At 33.9% G+C, this 28,000-nt stretch overlaps 1 protein-coding gene across 1 annotated transcript in view; it reads left to right on the top strand.

Moving 5' to 3' along the window:
- Positions 1-27,899, top strand: part of LOC128554274 (uncharacterized) — a 34,285-nt gene extending 6,386 nt beyond the window's left edge. Inside the window, exon 6 of the mRNA XM_053535531.1 lies at positions 24,248-27,899. Coding sequence (XP_053391506.1) covers positions 24,248-26,811 — 2,564 coding nt within the window. The 3' untranslated portion in view covers positions 26,812-27,899. The remainder of the gene's footprint in view (positions 1-24,247) is intronic.
- The last annotated feature ends 101 nt before the right edge of the window (positions 27,900-28,000 follow it).

Raw genomic sequence — 28,000 nt, 5'->3', positions numbered from 1 at the left:
GTCACGAAATGATATGTGATTTCTTTACGCATACAGCTGTAACATCCTTGGGAAAGCTTCGAGGGCATTTGTCACCAATTTTGACAGTTCTTGTTGAATCTCTGATTCTTATGAATAGTAATCGAAGGAACGTCGAGTTTAATAATGCCATATTCGCGGGAACTGTTTTCAGCCTGTGGGCTTGCAAATGTGCTTGCAACCTATTCAAACATACTTTTCATTTATAGTACCATATAACTCAAAATCTGGAGACTGAAATTCTTTTTTAATGTCGAAGCTTTCATTAGCTAGATCTATTTACAATCAAAATCTTATCTCATGCAAAACAGCACTGCTTTCAAAATGGCCGCTAGATACGATCACGTAATTGCAAGTCTAACTTACAGAGATACTTTCAAATTCAAGTAATTTTATGTGTTTTTATAAGAGTACTGTAGATGGATATATCTGGCTCGAAGGAAACTGTTTAGGCGGTAACGAGGCTCTACTGAGTTACCAGGAAATCAGTTACCCGAGAGACAAATATCTCCATATTACCAACTTCCAGTAATAGATTATTTTTCTTGGATACAATTACATTATTATTCAAATAATAGAAGAATTATATCCATCACAAAGAACTTTTTTCACATTTACACATATTTAAATGTAGCGCAGCCTGAGGGAAACGACGTAAAAATAATGTCATTGCAGCTCGAAATTAATTCACAACAGTGATAACCTCCAAAAGCGCTGCTTTAATCACTTCCGTCATGAATGTCACGTGTCAGGAAAATCACATGTTTCAAACATAATATTCTTATTTTATCAACCACAATAACGATAAATCTTTGACACGTAATTAAACCAATTTCAGTAGATCTACTAATAATTAAAACACTAAATATCAATTATGAGTTAAACGACTGATCAACATATCTTGACAAACTGTTTGTGATGGCAGTGGTCTCTTTCTTGTAAGGAGAGACTACTGCTCGGACGTGCAGAACAACATCAGTTCTGTTTTAGTATTACTTATTTATAGAATAATAACTTTTTATCCGAGGCTTTAACTACGGAACGAGCGCAAGTTTAAAAGTTTTTATTTTTTATCCTGTTCTATATAAAAAGGTATACACGAATCCACTTGATAAATGTAGTTCGTTACAACATACTTTCCAACATCAGGGACTCCTGTCCGATATGCAAGAATCTCTTACCTTTTATCTATTGGAACGGGGATTTCGACAGTTGTGATATTTGATCCGTCCTCCTGCATCAACTTTTCGAATATGTTTAAAAAGTACCGCCTCATGCCAGAAAACGTAATTTGCACAGGTCTAACATAACGTCTGTTACTGTTGTTTACGTCAGTTTTGAAAGAATGAAAGAATGTAAGTTCTGGAACGTTACTATGAAGATTGCCCTCCCTCTTTTCAGCATTGAACCGATTCCGAGCTTGAATTATGATTGAATTTCGAGGCGTCATATATAGAAGATCAAGAAGGACCTACATCGATCTAACATTGCACATTGTAGGGTGCGCAGCTGCTCTTGGGCAGTGTCCTGTCACCCATATTTAAAGAGTCTGAGACTGTGTACTTGGTGCTGAGGCAAAGATACAGTTGGGTACAACAAAAGTCTTGTATTTTCAAGATAGTGTTATCCCCGCCAAAGAAAGAGGGTATAGATTCAACAAGGTCCGTCTGGCTCTTCGTCCGTGTGTGCGTGCGTCCGTATGTCCGAAATTGAAAATGTTTAGTATTCAAAAAGTATTTCAGAATAGAATCACCAAACCTCAAATAATTATTAATTAGCACATGGCCTTTGCTTACATGTATAGTTCCCGTTGACTCAGCGAAAGCATAGTTTTCCTCTTAATTTGATTTGACTGTCCTGTTGATAGATCATGAATAATATTATAATTGGCGGTGGTGCATACCTATCTTCCAGCAGGATCTCTTTGGTAACTACAGAGTTATTGCCCTTTAATGTTTTCAGTTCATCTAAGAAAACAAAGTAACCTATTGACGGATCTGCATGCAACTTAATACAAATAAGATTAATATATGGCAAAGGTTTTCACTTTGATCTTATAAAAGACAGGAGCCAACAAACCATGTCACGTTCCTATGGTACATAACATGTATTTATCTAGAAATTAAACATCTTTCAAAATACAGTCCTCTCATTCACAAAATACTCTGTTCGACGGAGATATGAACTCACCGAAGTTGTTGTTAATTAATAGTTATGCTAGTGTTCAAGTTTGAGTTGTATGGTATTGGGAACAGATTGACTGTACTTTGTATACTTATATAAAAAGGGGCTAAATTCTAGTTTTTCAGACATCAGTTTAGTCACTCTCTGTAATGAAGGTGTAAATATCTATCACACGCAAGTTTTGCAGATTCGTAAAACAATTCGGTCTTCTTACACAATAAAAAGAGACCAACCACCACCCCCACCCCTGGGAACTCCACATGTAGAGCACAATACGTTAAACTGACAAAATCGGTAGTTAGAGAATCGGACGAATTTGGAAGTACAAATGTATCTCCTCTCAGTACCGATTTGAAAAGCAATGAATGTCTGCAGCTGTTTGTCCCCCCCCCCCCCCCCCCCCACCACCACCCCCTATCCACACACACACCATCTCATATGACGGAGTTATCATTTACTTGCTCATTAATCAGCGTGAAGTTGGCAGTACAGCAGTAGCAGCAGTAGGAGCAGTTAACTGCTGTAACTCGTCACCTCAACGCAACAAAGTCGTATCTTATTATAAATTTATATAGAGATACGACTTTGTTGCGTTGAGGTGACGAACTGCTGGCAGTAGGAGCAGTTAACTGCTGCTACTGCTGTACTGCCAACTTCACGCCGATATACAATTCATATTCCGACTGGAAAGCACAACAAAACGGAGTTTGGAGGAGTATTTATATAAACTGGAAATCAAACAATTCACACTAGCGTGAATAGAATTATCAATATTCAGAGATTATTTTATACAGTGTTATGATCTTAACTCGTGTGAGACGAGTCCGACGACAAATCGATATAACATTAATGCTATGGAATTTCGGAGAATAGACTTGATTATGTTTTACAACCGTTTGTCAGTAGAGTAGTTCGGATATGTTACAGTCGGGGGTAAAATATAACAGCCAATCACATTTTATAAATCAAGGCATTCAAATGGTTTGCCGCCTGATTTATCACAATTCAAGGAGGGTTCACATAATACATATGTTGTTTGATACATGTTTATATAGCACTTGTGGTAGAATCTGCGATAAACAACGGTTGACTCGCTGACCGGCAAGAGAGCATTATGACGTCAACTGTAACATCAAAATCACGCATACCTTCCAGTTCATTACTCAGTCAAAACCAAAAATTTGACCCACTTTAGAAAATTTCTTGTCGCCTTCATTCTAGTTCATCTTTTACAAACACATGATGAATAAATTACATTGGAAAGAGGTTTTTACTTTAGCCAGGGCATATTCTTTGTTTTTTAATACTTTTAGTCGATCTTTTTTCTACTTTCAATGTGCAGTAGGATTGAAATAAAAGCTTTCTGCTCAGTTCGGCCATGTCGCCAAGTATACTGAGACAAATAATAACTCTGTTGATAGCACTGGAGTACATCTGTGCGCCAAAACTACATGCAGTATTATGAAAAAGGGTTCATTATAATTGCGGAAAGACATTTTCAATAGCATAAGCACAAAATGCATTCATCCCGGCCATAACTATTACTGTCGCCTAAAACATTTCTCACCTACCGTAACAATATCTAATGTATTAACAAAGTATTTTGAAAAAGGTATACGTGTGACAAGTGACACAAACTGTCGTTAAATGATATAACTTTATTAAAATAACACCCTTGTTACTATCTGATAAGTAAATACTTCTGATAATATTGTTTCCAGTTCATTTTTATTTTGTCGCGATTTAAAATCTCTCCTCCGTAACGGGGACTTCTTCAAATGTATGTGATAACAATGGTGTTTTCCCTCTGTGTCTGTATCATTTACCTTGATTGCATCAGTAAGAAGGCTTGTTTTCAGTATATGCCATCAAGGTATCGAACAGTTATCAAATACTGAAATAATTTTATCTCTTTCGTAACGTATCACTTCCGTAACATAACATCTTAGCTGTTCTAACTGCCTACTGAAATGCGAAAAGCACAATAATGTTTTTCTCATGCGTCACTCGAAGGAAGCAGAGGCTGAGATGCAAAGGCTTTTAAGTGTAATTTTAATTTATTTGTGGAACAGTATTTCAAGTAAATGAGATAGTTTCATAGTTATATACAAGAAAAGCATTATACTACATGATGTTTATGAAATTTTGTTTTAAGGTGTTTGAATGTGTTTTCTCTGCTTTTCCAATTGGGTTTGAACGTAAAAATTTACATAAAATATAGCGCTGAAATAAATATGCCTCTTTAAACATGTCCGTTACGGAGGCGATAACGTGTTCATAAATTCCAGTGAGACATTCAAATATCATACATGAACATTTGGCCAAAGAGATATGTCAAAACGGACTCAGAATCAATAAATATATATTTTTCTGACTATCTTATCTCAAGAAAAGTGATAAGTTTGATAAGTTTGATAAGTTTATTTTCAATTTTCCTTTAGGCCAACTGGCCCATGAGGTTTTTACAAGCATGAAAATGGCGAGACAATTATTTAGACGGAGAAGGTTGTTAACATTTTTTTCTGCACAAATAGTACATTCTAATATTACAACATTAGAATTACAAAACAAAATTATACATAAGTAATCATATAGACAGTATATACATATACATATACAAGTTTAGACACACGACAAATTATTTATCATGTTACTGGCGCAATTTATGTTTAAAGCGTGTACAGCTTATTATACTCAAAACAACAAGAATAATGCAAGACAGTTTGAATAATTGATACAAAATATTGCAAAGCAAAACATTATCCTATACTTAATGTCCATGCTATGTTGATCTTGACGAAACGAAATACAAGGTCAACAGCTGGATCTCAGAAATGAAAGATTGTTATGTTGAGAATACGTTGAAACTTACAAATTCAAACTGCGCTTGCCTTTTACATGTATTTTACCATGTAACATGAGAAAACACATACATATACAATTCCATATAACATTCATGTAATGTTTTTACTGCTCAAGTAAAGTACTGCTTAAGTACGAACTAAGTACATAGATCTTTTCCTAAGCTGAAAAGCATAATATAAGAAGTTTGCAATATTACGTGTTAATTTTTCTCTATCAGTATTTAACAATTCTATCAATTTTGGCATATTTGGTCGTCTCCAATAATAAGATGGAATAAAACGTTTTCTTAAATCAGCATATACATTGCATTCTAATATGAAATGGAATTCATCTTCTAACAAACCACAAGCATAACATTTTCTTTCATTTATAGGTGTACTGTTTGGCTTAGTCCATCTACCAGTTTCTACATGCAATCTATGAGAAGATACTCGTAAACGTGCTAGTTCGCAATAAAATTTTTTAATATTGATCAAATTGAGGTATGGCTGGACTTTAAAACATGAAATTTGTCTATAGAAAAGCGCTCTACTAGAGTTTTCTAGCCTACTTGACCAGTTTTGTACAAAATGATCTTTCAACCTGGTTTTTACAATCGATAAAAACATATCAACATTTCCTACATTTTGCATAAGCCAGGCGTCATAAAAACCTAAAGAACACAGTAAAGATTTAACTAAAGAGCACCAATTTGTTTTATTTCGTCTGATTTCCAAATCATGTTTCAGTAAAGTATAAACTTTATTAACATATTTATTACTACCTGTATGCATAATTTTTATCCAGTATTTCAAAATATTGTAATGACGTTGTGTTTGATAAGCAAATCTACCAAGTTCACCATATATAAAATCGTTTTGAGTGCTTTTTTTAACTCCTAAAATACGTTTGCAGAATTGCAAATGAACTCTTTCTATAGCATTACCCGGTACAAAGCCCCATACTTCACTACTATAATTCAAAATCGGGCTAATAAGTCTATCAAATAATTCTAGTCTATGTAACGCAGATATGTTTACAAATCTATAAAGATATTTGTTCATTTGAAATATAGATTTCATTGCTTGGCCTGCAATTGTGTTCTGTGCTTCAGAAAACGATCCTCCTGTTGAAAATACTACACCTAAATATGTAAATTTGGTAACAATGTCTATAACAGAGTCTTTATACATAAATTGAGTATCTGCAGGTAATCTACCACCTTTCCTAAAAATCATTATTTTTGTTTTTGTAGGGTTGACACTAAGCTTCCACCTGTCACAATAGTCTGAAAGAATATTAAGACTCTTTTGTAAATCTTCTTTGGTACTAGCAAAAACAACTATGTCATCAGCATATAAAATCAAAAACATTTTGAACATATCAATATCTATTCCAGGCATATCGCTGCTGATAAAACTGTCTTCTAAGTCATTGAGAAACATGGAAAAAAGAAAGGGAGATAAGCACTCTCCCTGTCTTACACCGAGTGTACATGTATATTCATCACTAAGTTCGTTACAATATTTTACTCTTGTTTTTACCGATGTATACATTGAACGTATAATATTTAAAATTTGACCACGTATTCCAAGTTTAATCATTTTATACCATAAATTGTCTCTAACAATGTAATCAAAAGCCTTTGTGAAATCTATAAAAGCACAATAGAGTTGTCTCCCATTATTAATCATATGGCTAATTAAACCATGTAGCACAAAAATGTTATCAACTGTACCCATACTCGACCTAAAACCTGCTTGTGCTTCTACGTATACACTGTATTTTTCTGCCCAATTAGATAATCTATTATTTATTATGCGGGTAAATAATTTTCCTAAAACGCTAAGCAAAGTTATACCTCTGAAATTGTTAACATCATTTAAGCTACCTTTCTTATGTAAAGGAATTACAAAACCCTCGGACCAACTTTGTGGGAAATAACCTTTCGCTAAAATTTTGTTAAATAGTAAAAGTAAAGAAGGGATAAGTACCTGTTTGCCGTGTATGATAAATTCATTTAATAAAGTATCTGGCCCGCCACTTTTACCTGATTTGAGCTGTTTAATTGCTTTTGTTATTTCTAATTCGCTGATTTGGATATTCAGTTCATCAAACATAATACTAAATTCTTCTTTTTCATATCTCTCTATAAAATACATAACATCTTCATCTGGTGAATAAAAGGGATCTTCTGGATTGTTCACTGACTTAAAATATTGAGCAAAAATATCTAACTGTACATTTGACTGTTTATGCCTGCATTTCCTTTCAACATATTCCAGTATAGTTTTGCATTTTTGAATCTAGCTTCGGTAAGTTTCAAAGATTCAGCTTTGTCATAATCAAACCTACATTTTCTTAGACATGTTTTATACTGAGATCTAGCATGAACTAAATTGACTCTATTTTCATCATTTTTGTTTAATCTATATTCATTCAAAATTCTGTTAAAAATAACTTTCTTTTCATAGCATTCTTCGTTAAACCAAGCCTGGTCAGACATAAGTACACTTTCTTTGTTACCACTAATATTTCTCTTAAATAGAGGGGAAGCAACTTCATCTATTATATTTGAAAAACTATCAATACAAGTGTCAATATCTTGACTATCAGCAGCTGAGATTATTTTAATATTTAAACTATCCAGTTTTTGTTTACAATTTTCAGACTGCACTGTATCTATATAATCCGATTTTAAATCGCCTGACCATTTATACTTATAATTAACACGATCGTGGCTTATATTTGCATCGGACTGAATCTGTCTATCAAATTCAAAAGAAAATGTGATCAAACAGTGATCCGATAAAATATTTGGTTCTAATACATTAAACTGATCAACATATCTCAAAAAGTCTTGCGAACCAATAACATAGTCAACTAAACTACAGCCTCTATGACCAATAAAAGTATATCGCCCTAAGCCGTTATCACTATAGGCGTTAAGTTGGTCTGCAGTTTGCAGTTTGCAGTTCGCAATTCGAATTGCAAACCGCAAACTATTTTGCATTTTGCAGTTCGAATTGCAAACTGCGATTCGTATGGTGTTTTGCAGTTTGCGATTCGAATTGCAAAATGAATTTTTAATTTGCAATTCAAGATTTGTATGAACCGCGATTGCTTTCCGAGAAAGCAAGTTCAAGTTCAACATTTTTATTTAAGTCTCATCTTTGTGTACATTTATATAATACATACATAAAAGATTTAATTAACACTGTACCACAAAGCCAATCTATACAGATTTGCAAGAGACTATAATATACATTAGATAAAATTATAATAGTCTAAAACACATCTTATCTTACAAAAAAGCTGTTATTGTTTTGGGCTTTTTAGGATTGAAACTTTAACAATTCAATATAATTTGTACATTGTAATATAATTGCAAACTGCAAAACATTTTGCATTTTGCAGTTCGAATTGTAAATTGAACTTTTATTTTGCGATTCAAGATACATATGAAGCGCATTCTTTTAGGCTTTGAAATCTAACATTTCAATTTAATTTTCACTTTGTAATTTGAATTGCAAACTGCCAAACATTTTGCATTTTGCACTTCGAAATGCAAATTGATTTTTTATTTTGCTATTCAAGACTAATATAAACCACAATCGCTTTCCGAGAAAGATTTTATTGTTTTAGGCTTTTAAGGATTAAAAATTAAACATTTCAATCTAATTTGCACATTGTAATATGAATTGGAAACTGCAAAACATTTCGCATTTTGAGGTTCGAATTGCAAAATGAATTTTTATTTTGCGTTTCACAGTATATGTAAACAGCGATTCGTTGTCCGAGAAAGATGTTATTGTAATTTGCTTTTCAGGCTTTGAAATTTAACATTTCTATCTAATGTCACTTTGAAATTTGAATTACAAACTGCAAAACATTTTGCATTTTACAGTTCGAATTGCAAAATGAATTTTTATTTTGTGGTTCAAGTTATATATGAAGATATATGAAGGCGATTCTCTTTCTAAGAAATATTCTATTATTTTTTGCCTTTCAGGCCTTATTATTAAAGATTTCAATCTTATTTGCACTTTGTAATTTGAAATGCAAACTGCAAACTTTTTTGTTTTTTGCACTTTGCAGTTCAAATTCCAAAATGAACTTTTATTTTGTAGTTCGAGAGAGATATATATATAATCCGCGATTCGCTTTCCATAAAAAATGTTAATATTTTGAGCAGCTCGGGCTTTAACATTGAATATTTCAATCACGTTTTTCTTTTCTGCGATTCGCGATTCGAATGGCAAAATGAAGTTTTACTAATTATTCATTATATATATGAATTGTGATGTTTTGAGCTTTTCAGTGTTTAAATTTGAATATATTTCAGGCTTTAAAATCGAACTTTTCAGTCACTTTTGCGCTTTGTATTTTTGATTGCTAACTGCAAAATATTTTGCGCTTTGCTTTTCAAATTGAAAAATGATTTATTTTTTTTTTTGCCCTTTAAGATATAAATTAATCGCGATTCGCTTTCCGAAAAAGATGTTCATGTTTTGAACTTTTCAGAATTTTGAATTAAACATTTCATTCTCATTTGCGCTTTGCATTTCAAAATGAATGTATGGATAATGCACGTTTTTTTTTTTCTTGTTATAACATCTGCAGAATCCCGAGGGATCGGTTTGTGCCCAAGCTCGGTAGGGCGAGAGTACCAACGTATCCCGAGGGATATCTGATGATGTTATAACACGAAATGAACATGCGTTAACGCAATTCTACCATAAAACGCACATAAACAGTTTTAATAGCACGTGGACACGAGAACACGTTTACTCTCCTGTTAAAACATCCTCGAAACGTGTCAAGAACAGCAGTTTTATGCTAAATTTTAATTTTGCGATTCAAGAAAATTAATATATACTGCGATTTGCTTTCCGAGAAAATAATTTTCAGGCTTTAAAATCATTTCTGTGCTTGTAATTTGAATTGCAAACAGCGAAATATTTTCCATTTTGCTTTTTGCAGTTCGAATTTCAAATGCGTTTTTTTTCCAATTCCGGTTAAGATTCAACAAGTTGTCTTTTTGGCGATGCTAGGAAAAGAATATGGGCTGATGCACTGACCTCAGATCACAATCAAGGTCAGTAGGTAAGGTTAGTTTAGTTTACTCGGCAAAGAGAAGTATGAACGGAAAATTGTGAAAAATGTATTTCCACATTGGGACTATATTATGTGCAGAAACACAAGCATCAAGAGTTTCTAATAACAATGTACCCCAGTATGCTGGAAACCATATAAATGAATCAGTTGCACAAAGCTATGCCATTTCTGACCCCCCCCCCCCCCCCCTCCCCACTTCAATACGAAGGGAGCAGAAATCAAGATCCCCGCCATCAAACCGTGGTTAGCGCCGGCAATCTCCCACTTGGTACGACCAAAAAAGAATGTCTGGATACGAATCAAGCGTCCGAGGTCTCACGAAAAACAATCTCAGTCGATGTAGCAAATTTTAGCAAAACCCCAATAGGACAATAGGGATGGGGGATGTCTAAAGTATTGTGAATGACTATAAATTTGACATTTACCTCACTGAATGCCAGTTACTTGAAACAGAATCTCTTTTGTCTGTATCAGAAAAAAATATAAATATGTATGATATTGTAGATATTGATGGTTATTTGCGATATCTTGCGTATATTTTGATATATTTTTCAGTTTGCGATTCAAATTACAAAGCGAAAATAAGATTGAAACGTTAAATTTTCATGCCTGAAAAGCCCCACAAACAATACCATGTTTCTGAGAAATTTCATCGCTATTCAGTATATATATTGAATCTAATGTAAAAAATCATTTTGCAATTCGAACTGTAAAATGCAAAATATTTTGCAGTTTGCAATTCAAATGACAATGCGTAATTGACATTGAAATCTTGAATTCTGAAACGCAAAACAAATATTCATTTTGCAATTTGAACTGCAAAATGCAAAATATTTTAAAGTTTCACGGCTATTCAAATTACAAAGCTCAATTGATATTGAAATCTTGAACTCTGAAACGCAAAATACAAATTCATTTTGCAATTTGAACTGCAAAATGCAAAATATTTTTCAGTTTGCAATTCAAATTACGAGAGCAACTTAGGTTGAAACTTTAAAATTTCAAGACTGAAAAGCCCCTAAAAATACCATGTTTCTGATAAACTTCATCGTAGTTCGATACATATATTGAATCGAAAATAAAAATGCGTTTTGCAATTCGAACTACAAAATACAAAATATTTTAGAGTTTGAAGTTCAAATTACAAAGAGAAATGGACACTGAAATCCTGAATTCTGAAACGCAAAATAAAAATTCGTTTTGCAATTCAAATTACAAAGCGCAATTGACATTAAAATCTTGAATTCTGAAACGCAAAATGAAAATTCATTTAGCAATTCGAACTGCAAAATGCAAAATATTTTGCAGTTTGCAATTCAAATTACAAAGCGCAATTGACATTGAAATCTTGAATTCTGAAACGCAAAACAAAAAATCATTTTGCAATTCGAACTGCAAAATGCTAAATATTTTGCAGTTTGCAATTCAAATAAAAAATTAGAGATGTTTTTGAGAAAAGCGCATGTCTCCCACAACTGCCCCTATGTAAAATGTCTAGTTTCTTTAGATGGTTTAGACGAGTGGATCCAATTATATGGTCTGGATGAGTGGATCCAATCAGTAATTCAAGGGCCATAAATCAAAAGTGCTTGGGTGGATTTGGCTAGTTATCGAACTTGGCTAAGGTCTTATGGCCAAACGCATTTTGTTCAGGTTTAGTGAAGATCGAATGAGAAATGTTGGATTTAGAGAGTGGACAAGAGTAAAAAGGCGGATTTTTCGGTAATTCAAGGGCCGTAACTCCAAAATGCCTAGACCGATTTGGCTAGTTATCAAACCTGGCCGAGGTCTCATGGTCAAACACATTTTGTTCAAATTTGGTGAAGATCGGAAGAGAAATGTTCGACTTAGAGGGCGAACATGAGTAAAACTGCCAATTTTTCGGTAATTCAAGGGCCGTAACTCCAAAATGCCTGGACCGATTTGGCTAGTTATCGAACTTGGCCGAGGTCTCATGGTCAAACACATTTTGTTTAAGTTTGGTGAAGATCGGAAGAGAAATGTTCGACTAAGAGGGCGAACATGAGTAAAACTGCCAATTTTTCGGTAATTCAAGGGCCGTAACTCCAAAATACATGGACCGATTTGGCTAGTTATCGAACTTGGCCGAGGTCTCATGGTCAAACACATTTTTTTCAAGTTTGGTGAAGATCGGATGAGAAATGTTTGAATTAGAGTGCGGACAAGAGTAAAAAGGCCGATTTTTGGTAATTCAAGGGCCATAACTCAAAGACGCCTGGACCGATTTGGCTAGTTATCGAACATGGCCGAGCTCTTTTGGTCAAACACATTTTGTTCAAGTTTGGTGAAAATTGGATGAAAAATGTTTGACTTAGAGTGCGGACAAGCTTTGTGACAGACAGACAGACACACACACACACACAGATACACACACACACACACACACACACACACACAGACTGGAGTAAATCAATATGTCTCCCACACCACTGTGTGGTGGGAGACATAAAAAACGCAAACAAGACTGAAGTGTAAAAACGCAAATAAGACTGAAGTGTTAAATTTTAAATCCTGGAATATCCTAACCAATACCACTTTTCTAAGAAACTGAAAAGCAGTTTATTACATATATTGAATCGAAAATAAAATGTTTTGCAGTTTGTTATTCAAATTAAAAGTTTCAAAGTTTATTTCATTTTCAGTTTGTACATAATTATATACAAAAACACGAATTTCAATTCTGAAACGCAAAATAAAAATTGTAGTTTGGAATTCAAATTACAAAGCGAAAAGGACATTGAAATACTGAATACTGAAACGCAAAATAAAAACTCGTTTTGCAGTTCGAACTGCAAAATGTTTTACAGTTTGCAGTTCAAATTACAAAGTGCAAATAAGATTGAAATGTTAAAGCAGAATACCCCTAAAAATACCATGTTTCTGAGAAACTGCATCGCAGTTCAATACATAGAGTGAATCGAAAGTAAAAATTCATTTTGCAATTCGAACTGAAAAATGCAAAACATTTTGCAGTTTGCAATTCAAATTACAAAGCGCAAAGGAGACTTAAAGGTGAATTTTAATGTTTCAAAACCGTCTTTAACATCATTCTTGGAAAGCAAATCACGGATCATATAAAAAATCCATTTTGCAATTCGAACTGCAAAATGCAAAACAGTTTGCGGTTTGCAATTCGAACTGCAAATGCAAAACAGTTTTCGGTTTGCAATTCGAATTGCGAACTGCAAACTGCAAACTGCAGACCAGCTTAACGCCTATGTTATCACTACCAACACGGCCATTGAAAATTCGCAGACCAGCCTGCTTGCAAAGATCAAGTAACAAAATACCATTATTGTTTGTGTGGCCTTTATCTTGAGAATAGCGTGTTATAACAGTATCGACCACATATTCATCTGGCAATATATCCAAGTGCCTAAAATTATCGTCTGTAACATAATCTGGGCTGTCGGACGTACGAGCGTTCATGTCTCCGCAGAGTAATAGATGAAAATTATTTTCGTATTTGGAATAAAGGCTAGTTATATAATCTATCAACCTGTCGAAAATATTTGAATCAATCATAGATTGTCTGCTACTATCATCTGGAAGAACATAACATAAACACACAAATAAATCATGTTTTAAAGAAAGTTGAGAACCCTTAATTTTCACACATAAAATATCATCGTTACTTTGAAAAACTAGTGTTTCATCCGATACATATTTATTTCTAATGTACACGATAATGCCACCGGACGGTCGTTTACTATTTTTCTTAATTTCATTTCTATTTAAAACAAAATGTTCAAAACCATTAACATGTAACTCTGAGTGTTCATCTGTCCAAGATTCTGTGAATAACACTAAGTCATGTTCATCAAAAACCCTTTTTATCTCTGGTGAAATTAATTTATTTGTTCTTTTAGAGACTAGGCCTTGCACATTCAATAGCGCAAATCGCAGCTTGATTTCCCCACAATACCGTTATGGAGGTGAGATAGTTTGTCTGACTGCATTGAACTTGTCCTTGTTTAGTCACTGCACCCAATATGATCTGGTTTGAGTAATGTTCTCGTCATTATTTAATATTTAAAATCTTATTAACTTTTTTAAAAAGAAATGTGACTTCGGCGACTACATTATAATTAGGTTTCTCTGAATTTCCTTTTCTGACAAATTTGACTATTTTTCTTCCATGTGCAAAGAAGATGTGGTGGCACATATGACTTACATTGATTTGAACGGACTTAATCAAACCGACTCTGCTATTATTTTAATTCACTGCATTCTTTGCTTTCAAAGAATCTTTACAGAATTTATTATCCAGTAGAAACTATTGTATGTTGAACGTCCGAAACATCGATGTGACAGAATAAAAAACAGAAAATGTTAGTAAGGAAACGTTAATTAACATTATTTAGTGAGTTGGAAGTGTTCAGAGAATGGTAGACAAACACACTAATATCAGAAAAGTAACCGAAAAATGCAAATTCAACGGTTGCTTTCAAATCACAGAAATTTGTGTGCGAGGAGACACATCTGGATGGCTGTGTAATTTAAGACATGGCTCCTGATAAAGTTCTGATTAATTTTCTTCCTGAATCCTTAAAATATAGTAACAAATTCAAAGTCCCATTCGTCCAAGATGTAAAATGAATAAAAGAAATCATACGTATACAAAATAGCTGATTATTTAGAAAAGACAGGAACATCAAGAAATGTTCGATGTTCTTTGACGGAGATCGTAGATGGATAGAAAGCCTGCATCATGAGAGGGCTTTATCATTTGAACTTTATCTAAAGAGCCCCGACATTTAATATTATGCTCATTAATCTATTACACACAGTAGTTTGATTATAGGCTTAACTATACATATAACACAATTTCCGTAAGGCATTATCCCTTCCGTTACTAGATGCTCCAATATTTGCTGTATATACAGATTTTGTATAAATGCCACACATGGTGGTTTAGTTTAGTTGCTGTTTAGTCTTTTGCAGGTTATTGTTTGAAAATGTACTGTTTCAATGGCTCTCTCTTTAATGAAATTTATTGTTTTTTTAATTTATGATAGGTGACCGGTTTCTAATACTCAAACACTGCCGGAACTGTAATGTGTCAACTTATTGTGTTGTGTTTTAATCATTCTTTTCAAACATTTGATAAAGTTCCAAAACCCATGTTCCCATGGTAGAAAAAAGCAACAATGTATTCTTTAGGCTTATGTTTTCATTTCGTTGTAAATTTTATCACCTCCGTAATGGAGTTGTATGTTTTTAGAATCGCCATTCCAGCACTGTGATAAACGTAGCACATTATAACGAGTGTAAATATTTAAATTTCTGTTTAAAAAATACAGCTTAAAATTGTCAGTCACATACCTTTATTTTCTCTCGGTATTGACGGTAGAAAATGTCATATTGATTGAATTGTGTGTCTGACGTGTTTTTCAATAATGTTGCATTAAAGTGTTTCTTTTGACTAAGTAATCGCGTTATTGTTTAATTTCTTAATGTCCAAAAATATAGATGGTCACTAAAATCTACCCTCCGTAACATGAGTAAATACACATATGTATCAACATTCGATATTGTTTAAACGCTATCAGTGTTGTGGTTGAAATTTTTCAGGGACAACCAGGAGATGTTGGACTTTCAAATAATACAAATCAAGAACTGTTATTTAACATTCACATTTTTAAGATTTTTCTAATTGTAAGTGGGTCAACTATTTGGTTTTGGCTGTACTACTGAAATAAAAGCTTCTTCTCTACTTTACTGCGGTTAATCGTTCAGACGCTTTGGTATTTTACCACGATGGCGTTCAATCCCTGTGCATGTGAACCCCGTGATAAATCAGTTGACAGACCATTTGAAGGCCTTCATTTTTTATGATAAACCTACTTTCTTGTTTTTGAAGCTACATTCTAATATGATTCACAATGCTTTAATCATCACAAAGATATTATGTTGACGTCAAGACAACGTGATATTTAGTATGGGGCGCCGTTTTACTATTATCTAGGCATTTTTTGATATAAAAAAATAAACAGCATTTCTTGATATCAAAAAATGAATTCCTCATATCAAAAATTCGATTTCTTGATATCAAGAATTATTTTTTGATATCAAGAATTAATTTTTGATATCAAGAAATCGAATTTCTGATATCAAGAAATCATTTCTTGACATCAAAAAATGAATTTCTTGATATCAAAAAATTGTTCTTTTGATATCAGGAATTCATTTTTTGATATCAAGAAATGCTGTTTATTTTTTTATATCAAAATATCGAATTTTTGATATCAGGAAATGGAAATGAATTTTTGATATCAAAAAATCGATTTCTTGATATCAGGAATTCGATTTCTTGATATCAGAAAATCATTCCTAGATGTCAAAAAATTAGTTATATTTTTTGATATCAGGAAATCGAATTCTTGATATCAAGAAATCATTTTTTGATATCTAAAAGTACGGACTATTTTTCTATATCAAGAATTCGATTTGTGGATATCAAGAAATCATTTTTTGATATCAAGAATTCGATTTCTTGTAATCAAAAATTCGATTTCTTGATATAAAAAAATGGCAAGTATTTCTTGATATCAAAAATTCCCGCTATTCTAAAAATAGACATGCAATTAGGGATAACCCCTAATTAATTCATTCAGTGCGGGGTATGGAACGTCTAGACTGTTTTGACTTAATGACTATCAGTTTGCCATGTGCTTTTTCCAATATATTCGGTACAAATCATAATCTTTCTTGTAAATAAAGCAGTTTGTTATGTAGATTTACTAGTTTGTCCGGTACATTTTTTTGGTTTATGTTGTGCATTCAGTAGTTTGTGCTGTACAATTAATAGTTCGTCGTATGCATTTTCCAATATATTTGGTAGAAATTATAATTTGTCTTGTAGACAAAACTGTTAGTTATGTACAGTTAGTAGTTTGTCCGGTACATTTATTAGTTTGTGATGTCCATACATTAGTTTGTGCTGTCCAATTAATAGTTCGTTATGTGCTTTTCCCAATATTTTCAGTACAAATCATAATTTGTTATGTAGATAAAGCAGTTTGTTATGTACATTTACTAGTGTCCGGTACATTTATTAATTTGTGTTGTGCATTCGCCAGTTTGTGCTGTCCAGTTGATTGCTTAAAATATCCGATTTCATGTTAAATTACACAACGTGTACCCTTACATTTTTTGTCTTTACAAGTGGATTCTCATACATACAACAAATATTCTACTTATGTTAAATAAGTTCTTTTCGGTAATTATCTATTTTCGGAAACTTTTGAAAAGATAATTAATACATATCTGTTTACTAAAACATAACAAACTGCTTTATCTACAAGACAAGTTATGATTTGTACCGAAAATATTGGGAAAAGCACATAACGAACTATTAATTGGACAGCACAAGCCAGTAAATGCACAACACAAACTAAGAAATGTACCCGCAAACTAGTTAATGTACATAACAAACTGTTTTATCTACACAACAAATTATGATTAGTACCGAACATATTAAGAAAAGCACATGGCGAACAATCTGTTGAACAGTACAAACTAGTGAATGCACAACACAAACTAAGAAACTTACCGGACAAACTAGTAAATGTAGATAACAAATTGTTTAATCTACAAGACAAATTATAATTTGTATCGAATATATTGGAAAATGCACATGACGATGTTTGTTTGTTTGTTTTGGGTTTAACCCCGTTTTTCAACAGTATTTCAGTCATGTAACGGCGGGTAGTTAACCTAACCAGTGTTCCTGGATTCTGTACCAGTACCAATCTGTTCTTCGTAAGTAACTGCCAACTTCCCCACATAAATCAGAGATGGAGGACTAATGATTTCAGACACAATGTCATTTATCAAATAGTCACGGAGAACATGCGCCCCGCCCGAGGATCGGACTCGCGACCCCGCGATCCGTAGACCAACGCTCTTACCTACTGAGCTAAGCGGGCGGAACTATCAATTGTACAGCACAAACTGGTGAATGCACAACACAAACTAAGGAATGTAACGGACAAACTAGTAAATGTACATAACAAACTGCTTTATCTACAAGAAAGATTATAATTTGTACCGAATATATTGGGAAATGCACATGATTAAGTAATAATCATCATGTCAAGACAGTCTAGGCGTTCCATAGCGGGGATTATACAATTCTATATGATCTATATTTAGATCGTGAAGTGCCGAATTTTTGATATCAAAAAATAGGCTTCATTTCTTGATATCAAAAATTGGTTTCTTGATATCAAGAAATCGATTTTTTGATATCAGAAAATCATTTATTGATATCAAGAATTCGATTTCTTGATATGAAGAAATAACACGATATTTTGATATCAAAAATTCATTTCCTGATATCAAAAATTCTAATTTTTGATATCAGAAAATGAAGAGCATTTCTTGATATCAGAAAATGAAATCCTGATATCAAAAAAATCGAATTTTTGATATCAGAAAATCGATTTCTTGATATCAGAAAATGAATTCTTGATATCAAGAATTCATTTTCTGATATCAAAAAATGTGACTGATTTTTTGATATCAAGAAATGATTTTCTGATATCAAGAAATCGAATTTTTGATATCAAGAAATGATTTTTGATATCAAAAAATGCCTATAAAATAGTCAAACGGCGCCCCATAATTTAGCGCTACGTACGCATCAAATTTCATGAAATATTTTACTTTATAACATATCTTAAACAAAATGTGACATTGCACAAATGTGTTGATTAATTTACAAACATACTGAGTTAGTTACTCACTTTGCTGAATAATTCGCAATAATTTTCGTCCGAACTGCCGCAAGACGTATTACCATTTCCTGTCCTGGCGTGTATAAACAAAGACCTACTATTGGCGCCATGCTTGCGCGAAGAAGCATTTCCAGCAAATTTAATATAAATTTTACGATAAAGAACATTAGAATCGAAATAATTTATAACAAAACAGTGCTTTATCACTATTTTTACACGATGGGCGCCCTCGTGAAATTATTACGCCTGACGTATAACCGCCCATCGTGTATAAATAGTGATAAAGCACTGTTTTGCTATAAATAATTTCTTAAGCAAAGAGATTTGGACCACTTGTATATTCTTAACAGATTTCAGTACTCATCTTGAAGAATCTATACCATGACCTTAATTCTCACATAGTGGTGTGGGAGACATATCGTCGCGTGAGTGGAACGATGCTCTATCTACCATTATTTAAACGTGGCGAAAATCGCTTCCAAAGTTTAACTCTCGTCTAGTTTCTTTATGTCTGGGCGAAAAAGATGATAAATATATCTACTTGTTCCTTGCGTTTAGTTCTTTCAGCTTGTAAATGCTTTCAAATGCCTTTCGTTTTTACTTTTCTGCAATTATACATTTTTCACTTCGGAGATAGAGCAAATTTGAAAAAAAAAAATGTTAAAGGTGTATTGCTCTATCGGGACATAGAGCACTGTAAATTTACAAAATTGGACATAGAGCAAGATAACATTTATTACAATTGTATATGGAAAAAAGGGCAAGAGCTCTTAAACAGTAATTACAGTCGTTGTACTCATTTTGAAATTATTTAAAGGAGGATTGGTTTTGGTTTTACTATCGTCAAACTGACACAATATTATAGGCCATATTGCAACTTTTAAGATTGTCATTGTAGCGGAGGACTCTAGGTGCATTTTTTTTGGCACGGGCGGATACCTGGGTAAATGACTTCCTTCGTGTCAGCTAGATGGCTTCCTCACATATAAAAGCGAGGTTTCAAACAGTGGTGAGGGGCAGGTGTTCAAAAATCAGAAGATTTGGACTGATTTGCCAGTTTTTTACCATGCTGTCCAAATTGTTCAGAGTTAACTAAACTACTACGCTACAGACATAATTGACTATTAAACTAGGCAGATTGGTCGAAATTATTTGCAGATGGATATTTGTAAAAACCTATCGTAGTATTGTGTTAAACAACAACAAAATTTTTCTGAAGTTTAATTACTCAGTGACCGCAATAATTATTATCAACAATGAAAAACAGATCTAAAATCGTTTTTAGTCGTAACTATTCTACATGTATTTGCCAAATACAACTAGCTTTTCATTACGCTGAGTAAGATTGTCCATGTTTTGTTATCGGTTGGCATTAAGTTTGACATAATACTAAGCATTATAACAATACCTAATAACATTGTCTTTGCAATTAAATATTCTCAGTTATAACTGTATTCTTTCACAAAACAACAGTTTTTATATTATGTTCAATTTCTGCATGTAACACAATGTGTTATTCATGTCTCATTTTAGCTATTAGTATAGGTGGATTGTACGGCGTCCATCGTCCGTCTTCCTGCGTCAACAATGTACTTAAAATTCTTCTCCTCTGAAACTACTGGTTACATTTATACCAAAACTTGGTCAGTAGAATTTTCAGATAGATTTTTGGTTATAAGGAACAATTTAAAATGTCCCTTCAATGTAAAACAAAGTGGTTATAGCAAACATGATTATAGAAACTATCGGGTGTTAGGAACATATTTCCACGTCCCAGTGTTGAAATATACATTGAAATAACATATATTAGGCTATAGCCTAATAGTCCTTTTAAAAAGTTTTATACAAGGGTTGAACATTAGCACTGGGCAGACATTGTACTAACATACTGATTCATAAAACAAATGTTAAAAACATAGCGTGATGGCTGATATATCTCAACGACATCTAAAACCAAGTACATTGTATTACACTGAAATCTTGATCTGATAAATTTTAAGAATCTTGTTTAAGGTCTTCTCAAATATAATACATATAATTCAGTTACCTATTAGGCCATTGAAAATTATGTAATTACCAATAATAAAGAAAGAAGATATTTATCTCACTGTGAACTGGATGTCACGAACTATCTGAATTAGTCTCTATCCTCGGATGACTTGTACCGGTGTCATACCCGGGCAATAATTGGGTATAATTATTTGATTTCTATTTGATTTTATTTTCTTCAATAATGTGACCATGGAATAATTGATAATTGTATACACTTAAGTACAATTATAAGATAGGGGCCTATATCAGATATTCTATGGCGTCTGAAAATAACTTAATAACCATTATGCATGAAAATTACGTCTGCAGTATTATATATTTCCTATTCAAAATTTCTTTTAGACTTGAAAGCCACCAATTTCTTTTCAATTTTTGATATTGTGTTATAGTTCTATTATAGAAGTTTGCCTTTTTAAACCGTTAGCATAGACGGCGTACGATTGTAATATTTCACATGTTCAGGATTATTACAGAATAAGTAATCAAATAGTAGGATAGAGCGCTCTAGATAACGAAATAAATTGCAAAACTGTACCTAAATTGTTAAACAGAATATGAAGTAAGCAATGATTGCGTATGAAGCAACTTCCGTTGCATGATATAGACTTCTTATTGCAACGAAAGAGATTAGCCAATTTAATTGTGTATGCTTGCCAGATTTTCACTACGCAGCTGCGTATCTATAATATTCAGTGGTATTTCTCAAGATACAGCTTCAGAATGATGAAAATAGCTTCTATCCGAAATCCACATCACTACAGGTTTGTTGAAAAATCTTGCATGTATTTTCTTGCCTATAGCTTGACAAAGCTATGTGTTTGTATAAGTATTAAGATGATAAAATAATTAATCTATGTAAGCAATCTCGCCTATGCATGTCGTGTAGATAGGCATTCTAAATATATTTCAAACATGCTACAACTAGCTATGCCTATCCGCCATATTTTGTTGTGATCACTATGTAATTGTGCATTCTATTGGTTAAAATGGAGTTAGAGCAATTCTGGATTAAGTTACCTGGAGATAGAACACTCCTTTACAAAGTCTAATGATGATCACATGATGTTAGTTTATGTGTATGATTGGTCAGAATAATTTTAAACATTACAGTGCTTTAAGTCCTGTAATGCCCAGGATCTTCCTCTATGACGTCAAAAGTTACGTTTTCTTGCTCCAGAACGATAGAGCTCGGCGAGACAAACAAAATGATGTAAAAATCTCATTTTTTTTCAAAAAATGGAGATAGAGCACTATAAGAATCAGGCGACGATACTGATTTACTCCAGTCTGTGTGTCTGTCTATGTGTCTGTCTGTCCGTCTGTCTGTCACAAAGCGTGTCCACACTCTAAGTCGAACATTTCTCATTCGATTTTCACCAAACTTAAACAAAATGTGTTTGACCATAAGACCTCGGCCAAGTTCGATAACTAGCCAAATCGGTCAAGGCATTTTGGAGTTATGGCCTTTGAATTACCAAAATTCGGCCATTTTACTCTTGTCCGCACTCTAAGTCGAACATTTCTCATCCGATCTTCACCAAACTTTGACAAAATGAGTTTGACCGTGAGACCTCGGCCAAGTTTGATAACTTGCCAAATCGGTCTAGGCATTTTGGAGTTACGACCCCTGAATTACCGAAAAATCAGCCTTTTTATTCTTGTCCGCACTCTAAGTTGCACATTTCTCATCCGATCTTCATCAAACTTGAACAAAATGTGTTTTGGCATAAGACCTTAGTCAAGTTCGATAACAAGCCAAATCCGCCCAGGCACTTTTGATTTATGGATCTATAGGGGCAGTTGAGGGGGACATGCGCTTTTCTCAAAAAGCATCTCTAGTATTTTTTATAATTTAGCAAATAATTTTGTTCAAGCAAGCTATTAAACTCAGATGAGCGATATAGGGCCATCGTGACCCTCGTGTTACTTAGAATTTGGGGTTAAAATTTTAAATATAAGCAGGCTTCTTAGAGAAACTACGCGGCCAAATGCTTTCAAACTTCACACGTGTTTCCGGCATCATGAGACGACTTGCACCGTCAGGACACAGGTGGCTGTAACGTACCTAGGATACTGTATGGGTTCATGAGCCATATGCACTTAAATTTACTACAATTATGATGTTTCCTTAGAAAAATCAAAGCCTTGAGATGTCTGGTGGTTGCGGGTTTTGCTAGAGTTATTTTCATTTTAAATGCCAGTCTATAAATATACATGTATAAGAAACAAATACTAATGTGCCTCATATCTAACATAAACTCTGCCTGACCTTACATGAACAGCTGGAAGTCAGTGATGTAACCATGGGCTGGAATACCTAATCATTGACAGATCTTATATAATCTAAATAGCCAGTGTGAATGGATAGAGGATGAATAAGAACTGCTTGATCATTGATAATTCATCTGCATTGTTCATGAATGGGACTACTTTGTGTAGCACATGAACAAATTCCTTTGGATGTGATTTGGAATCAAATAAAGATACTACATGATTGTCAGAAATACACTTAACTTTGGTAGCGGGATAAACCCGCAACCAAAAATGACAAAAAGCCATTTTGAAAAAAAAAATTGCTCCTGTGACAATGAGCCATGATCATGGCTCATTGTCACAGGAGCAAAAGTTTTCTTTGGCAGCTGGTATTATGTTGAAGTGCTTCAGATAATCGAGCGCTCTTGTTATGTCTCCCACCATACAATGGTGTGGGAGACATATTGATTTACTCCTGTGTGTGTATGCATGCGTGTGTGCGTGTGTGAATGTGTGTGTCACAAATCTTGTTGGCGCTCTAAGTCAAACATTTTTCATTCGATCTTCATCAAACTTGAGCCCGCCCGATCGCAGAGTCGCGAGTTTGATCCTTGGGCGGGGTGTATGTTTTCCGTGACTATTTGACAAACGACATTGTGTCTGAAATCATTTAGTCCTCCACCTCTGATTCATGTGGGGAAGTTGGCAGTTACTTGCGGAGAACAGGTTTGTACTGGTACAGAATCCATGAACACTGCTTAGGTAAACTGCCCGCCGTTATATGACTGAAATACTGTTGAAAAACGGGGTTAAACCCAAATCAAACAAACAAATAAAACCAAACTTGAACAGAATGTGTTTGACCATAACTCCTCGACCAAGTTCAATGAGTTACCCAAGATCAGCCTTTTTACTCTTCAAAGGTAAATTTAGAGATTGTCTGAATAGTAGTTTTAATTAACTATAGATCATTGTATGATATTATAAACTTTAGGAATGTTGTGATTCTTTTCCAGCGCTCCAGAATGACTTGGTGAAATTATATCAGCAGCATTATGTAAAAACATCTTTTTCACCTCTAAAATCCCGAGAGAACGACATCAGCATAAACGAAGTTTATGTTTCACCACAAATGGCAGTAGAAGGACAAACAATGTCCAATGATGGCCAAGACATTAAAAAAGAAATACATGGATATCGTGAAATATTTCAAACAAATGGACAAAAACATAAAGCAATTTATATAGTTGGCGATGCTGGAACTGGGAAAAGTTCTTTCTGTAAAATGATGATTCAAAACTGGTGCGCTGCTTTTGCAAATAATTCAGTCAATATTGTTCCTGGCAGCAAGCGTGACAGTTCTACTGAGCCTGATACCGGAGCTACTTACGAAGATATAAACGAGTCAGATATACGTGACAGCGAATGGTCGTCTGTGTCTATGCCAGAATCTGAACCAGATGATGACTCTCTATACATTGCTGATCAGTCTTCAAATACAGACGATGGAAATATCAATGAGATTAGAAATTTTGAGTTTCTTTTCTTCGTACCCTTGCAGAAAATGTCAGGACTAAGCGATATAACTGAAATGATCAAAGCGATAGTTACAGACGCCGGTCTTGCGTCAAATGACGTGATAGGCGGAATACTTGAGCGAGAATCGGAACGTTGTCTAATCGTTGCCGACGGATTGGATGAATGGACTCTTCCAAAAGATAAATGTCGTTTATCACATGTCAGTTATGGTTTACCAAAAAGAGGCAGAGCAAAACATGCAACGGTCATTACACTTTCTCGACCATCAGCTAAAGGAATACTCAACATGAAGTCTTCGGAATGTGACAAAAAAGTAGAATTATTAGGAATTAATATCATATCAGTTAAATGTTTCACTGAAAAGTACCTGTCAAAGTCTAACAATAAAGGTATATCTTCAAGGGCATTCATGAAGAAAGTCAAATCGGTGAAACTTAAACATCTGGAGAAAACCCCTCTGCTTTTGCAGCAATTGGCATGGTTGTACTGCAATGAAATTGAATTTGGAAAGTCTATCAGTGATACATACAGTCATATCATCAATGTTATGCTTGGCTGGACACAAAACAAAAAAGAGGAAGAAGACGAGGAGGAAGATCAAATTGAAGATACAAACGAGGATAAAAATGAGAAGCTCCCTGAAATGTTACGTACTTTTGACAGATGTGAGGCGAACAAAAGATATCTCCTTCCATTAGCTAGAGTTGCATTTAAAGCCATAACTTCAGAAACGGGGTCAAACACATTCGGCCGAGAACAACTGCGAAAGAGAGGTGTGTCAAATAATTGTATAACTACACTCATAAAGATAGGTATTCTGGTAGAAGAGAATTGCTTTAATCCGATAAAAATGGACACTAGGTTAGTATTCATTCACATATCGTATCTTGAGTTTTTCGCCGCTATACATGTGTCTACTCAGTATAACAAAGCCCATGAGCGCTCAGTACATGAAAATACTATTTTGGAAGACCTATTGCGAAAATCAACTGCCGATATACTACAGTTATCAAACGTTCTTAAAATGATATGTGGATTATCTCCATACATAATATCAGAACTGTCAAAAATGATTTCAGATATTGTATCTAGGGATGAAAATATGAAAACATATAGAAGCGCTCTGACAAAGTCTAAGTTGCTCAGTCCAATCCAAGAACTTAAACAGATTCAGCATCTTATGTTCAACTGTCTATCCGAGGGAGATGCGGATGATCAAACGATGTTCAGCCTTTGTGATGTTATCATAGACAGCGTTACACAGATGTCCTTTCTACAAAGAATAATACCGGAGGATGTGTTATCTGTCGAAGCCAGATATAACTTAAATAAAGAAGTATGGAGATGGATTGTACAATTGAAACCATTTCAATATCTGTTTATTAGTAATAGTAATTTACCCCATAGTGAGCTGGTATCGTTATGCTCATTTATACAAGAAACACCTCTAAGATGTCTTACATTAAACCAGGTAAAATGCACAGAGTATGATTGTGAAGGTCATGCAATTAATTTTTCACAAAATGATCAGCTTCAGATACTTAGACTTGAACACTGTTGCCACGTGATGATTCCTGACATTAACACTAAACATCTTGAAATATTACATTTGGGTTCATCCAGTTCATTAAATATTGATCTTCTGTTAAATGCAAGCAGTCTGATTGAACTTAAGTTTGGATCTCTTTGGGTGCCTAGATTTACATACAACAACCAAATGGATTCTGTGGTTCATACTTTACATCAGTTACGGAAACTCAAATTAAAGGCGGTAAATATTGATACCAATGCTCTCACTGTTACACCAGAGATGAGAAACCTTGGACACATTGAACTATTTGGCATCCAAATGAGCCTGGAAACATGGCGTACATTCGTTGATAGTCTCCTTACTCTTCAACAATCTGTATCTGTAAAGGACCATGATTCAAATTTTGAAATAGATCCCTATAAAATTAACTATGTAAGAGAGAATAAAATGTTTGAAGTGCTAAAAGATGGCTGCAAGAATTTCGAATTTAGGACAAAAATAGAATTGTAACTAACTCAGCATGTTCATACCTGGAAATATTGAGAACTGAAGTGAAAACGTTACATTATTTCTGGCAGAAGATGAAAACATTACATTATTTCTGTTGGAAAGTGAAAGCATCACAATATTTTTGACCGAAAGTTAGAAACAAAAATTTGGACAAGAGATTATATAAATGTAGGTCTACATAGATTATTAAATTTAATTTGTTATAAAAATATGAGCACTGTGTTCAGATACTGTAGAATCTGGTAAATAAGCGCATATTCGAATATAAGCGCATATCAAAAGTAAGCGCATATGGCCTTGCCGTTATTCCGTATGGGATAATAAGCGCATGTCATGCCCTTACCATAATTTTGTCTCGAAAGTAGGCGCATATCCGATTACTGGTAAACAAACAACAGATCCAGCAAAAAGACGTAATTAACGGTATTATATACCGTGATAATTGTTTATTATAAATACAGGTGACAAGTGTTGTTGCCTGTTGAATAGCCGATTGGTATTAAAAGATGTTAACGTCTATTGTCTGATAAAACGATAATTGTTTACGATAATCATGCTTTTTGAATAGAAAATGTTTTCAGTAAATTAAAGTAAAAGTTTGAATACCAGAAAAGTTGTTTGCGTTGTCATAACAGTTTGTCATTCTTTCGTAAATCTGTGAAAAGAATATGGATAAAATGCTACAATCTTAGGTGGCAGGGGAGTGCAGATTTGCGAATTCCACATTGACGAGTGGGTACCAGTGTTGAAATATCCATAGAAATCTCATTTTTGCTTATTTTTCTTTAAAACTGCTATGGACCATTGCAGATACTATAGACTACATAAAGACGACTCTCCGGTCCTATGCACCTGTCGCTTTCCATGCCAGATGTAGTGAAAATTGGCCAAATCACCCAAATTTTATAGACCAAAATTAGCCTAACCGGGCCTCACTTTGAACTCTGCCATTCATCCATTTTATATTTTTAAATCCAATTTCGTAGCATATATGTATAGTACGAACATAGATGCATACCCAGTTGGTGTGGAATGTGTCTCCCAACCACCACTTTATTTCCCTAATTTTCACTTGAAAAAAAGTGGATGGATGACGGCCGAGCGTCTGGCCGACTTTTTGTTATGATGTTTATGTTTTAGCCTCAACCGGAAGTACGGAGCTAGGAATTTTAAAACACCCACCATGTAG

This window comes from Mercenaria mercenaria, unplaced genomic scaffold, assembly GCF_021730395.1.
Source record: "Mercenaria mercenaria strain notata unplaced genomic scaffold, MADL_Memer_1 contig_4894, whole genome shotgun sequence".
In the NCBI taxonomy this organism is placed as follows: Eukaryota; Metazoa; Mollusca; class Bivalvia; order Venerida; family Veneridae; genus Mercenaria; species Mercenaria mercenaria.
Note: the sequence above shows the minus strand (reverse complement) of the source record. Positions and strands in the feature narration are given on the sequence as shown.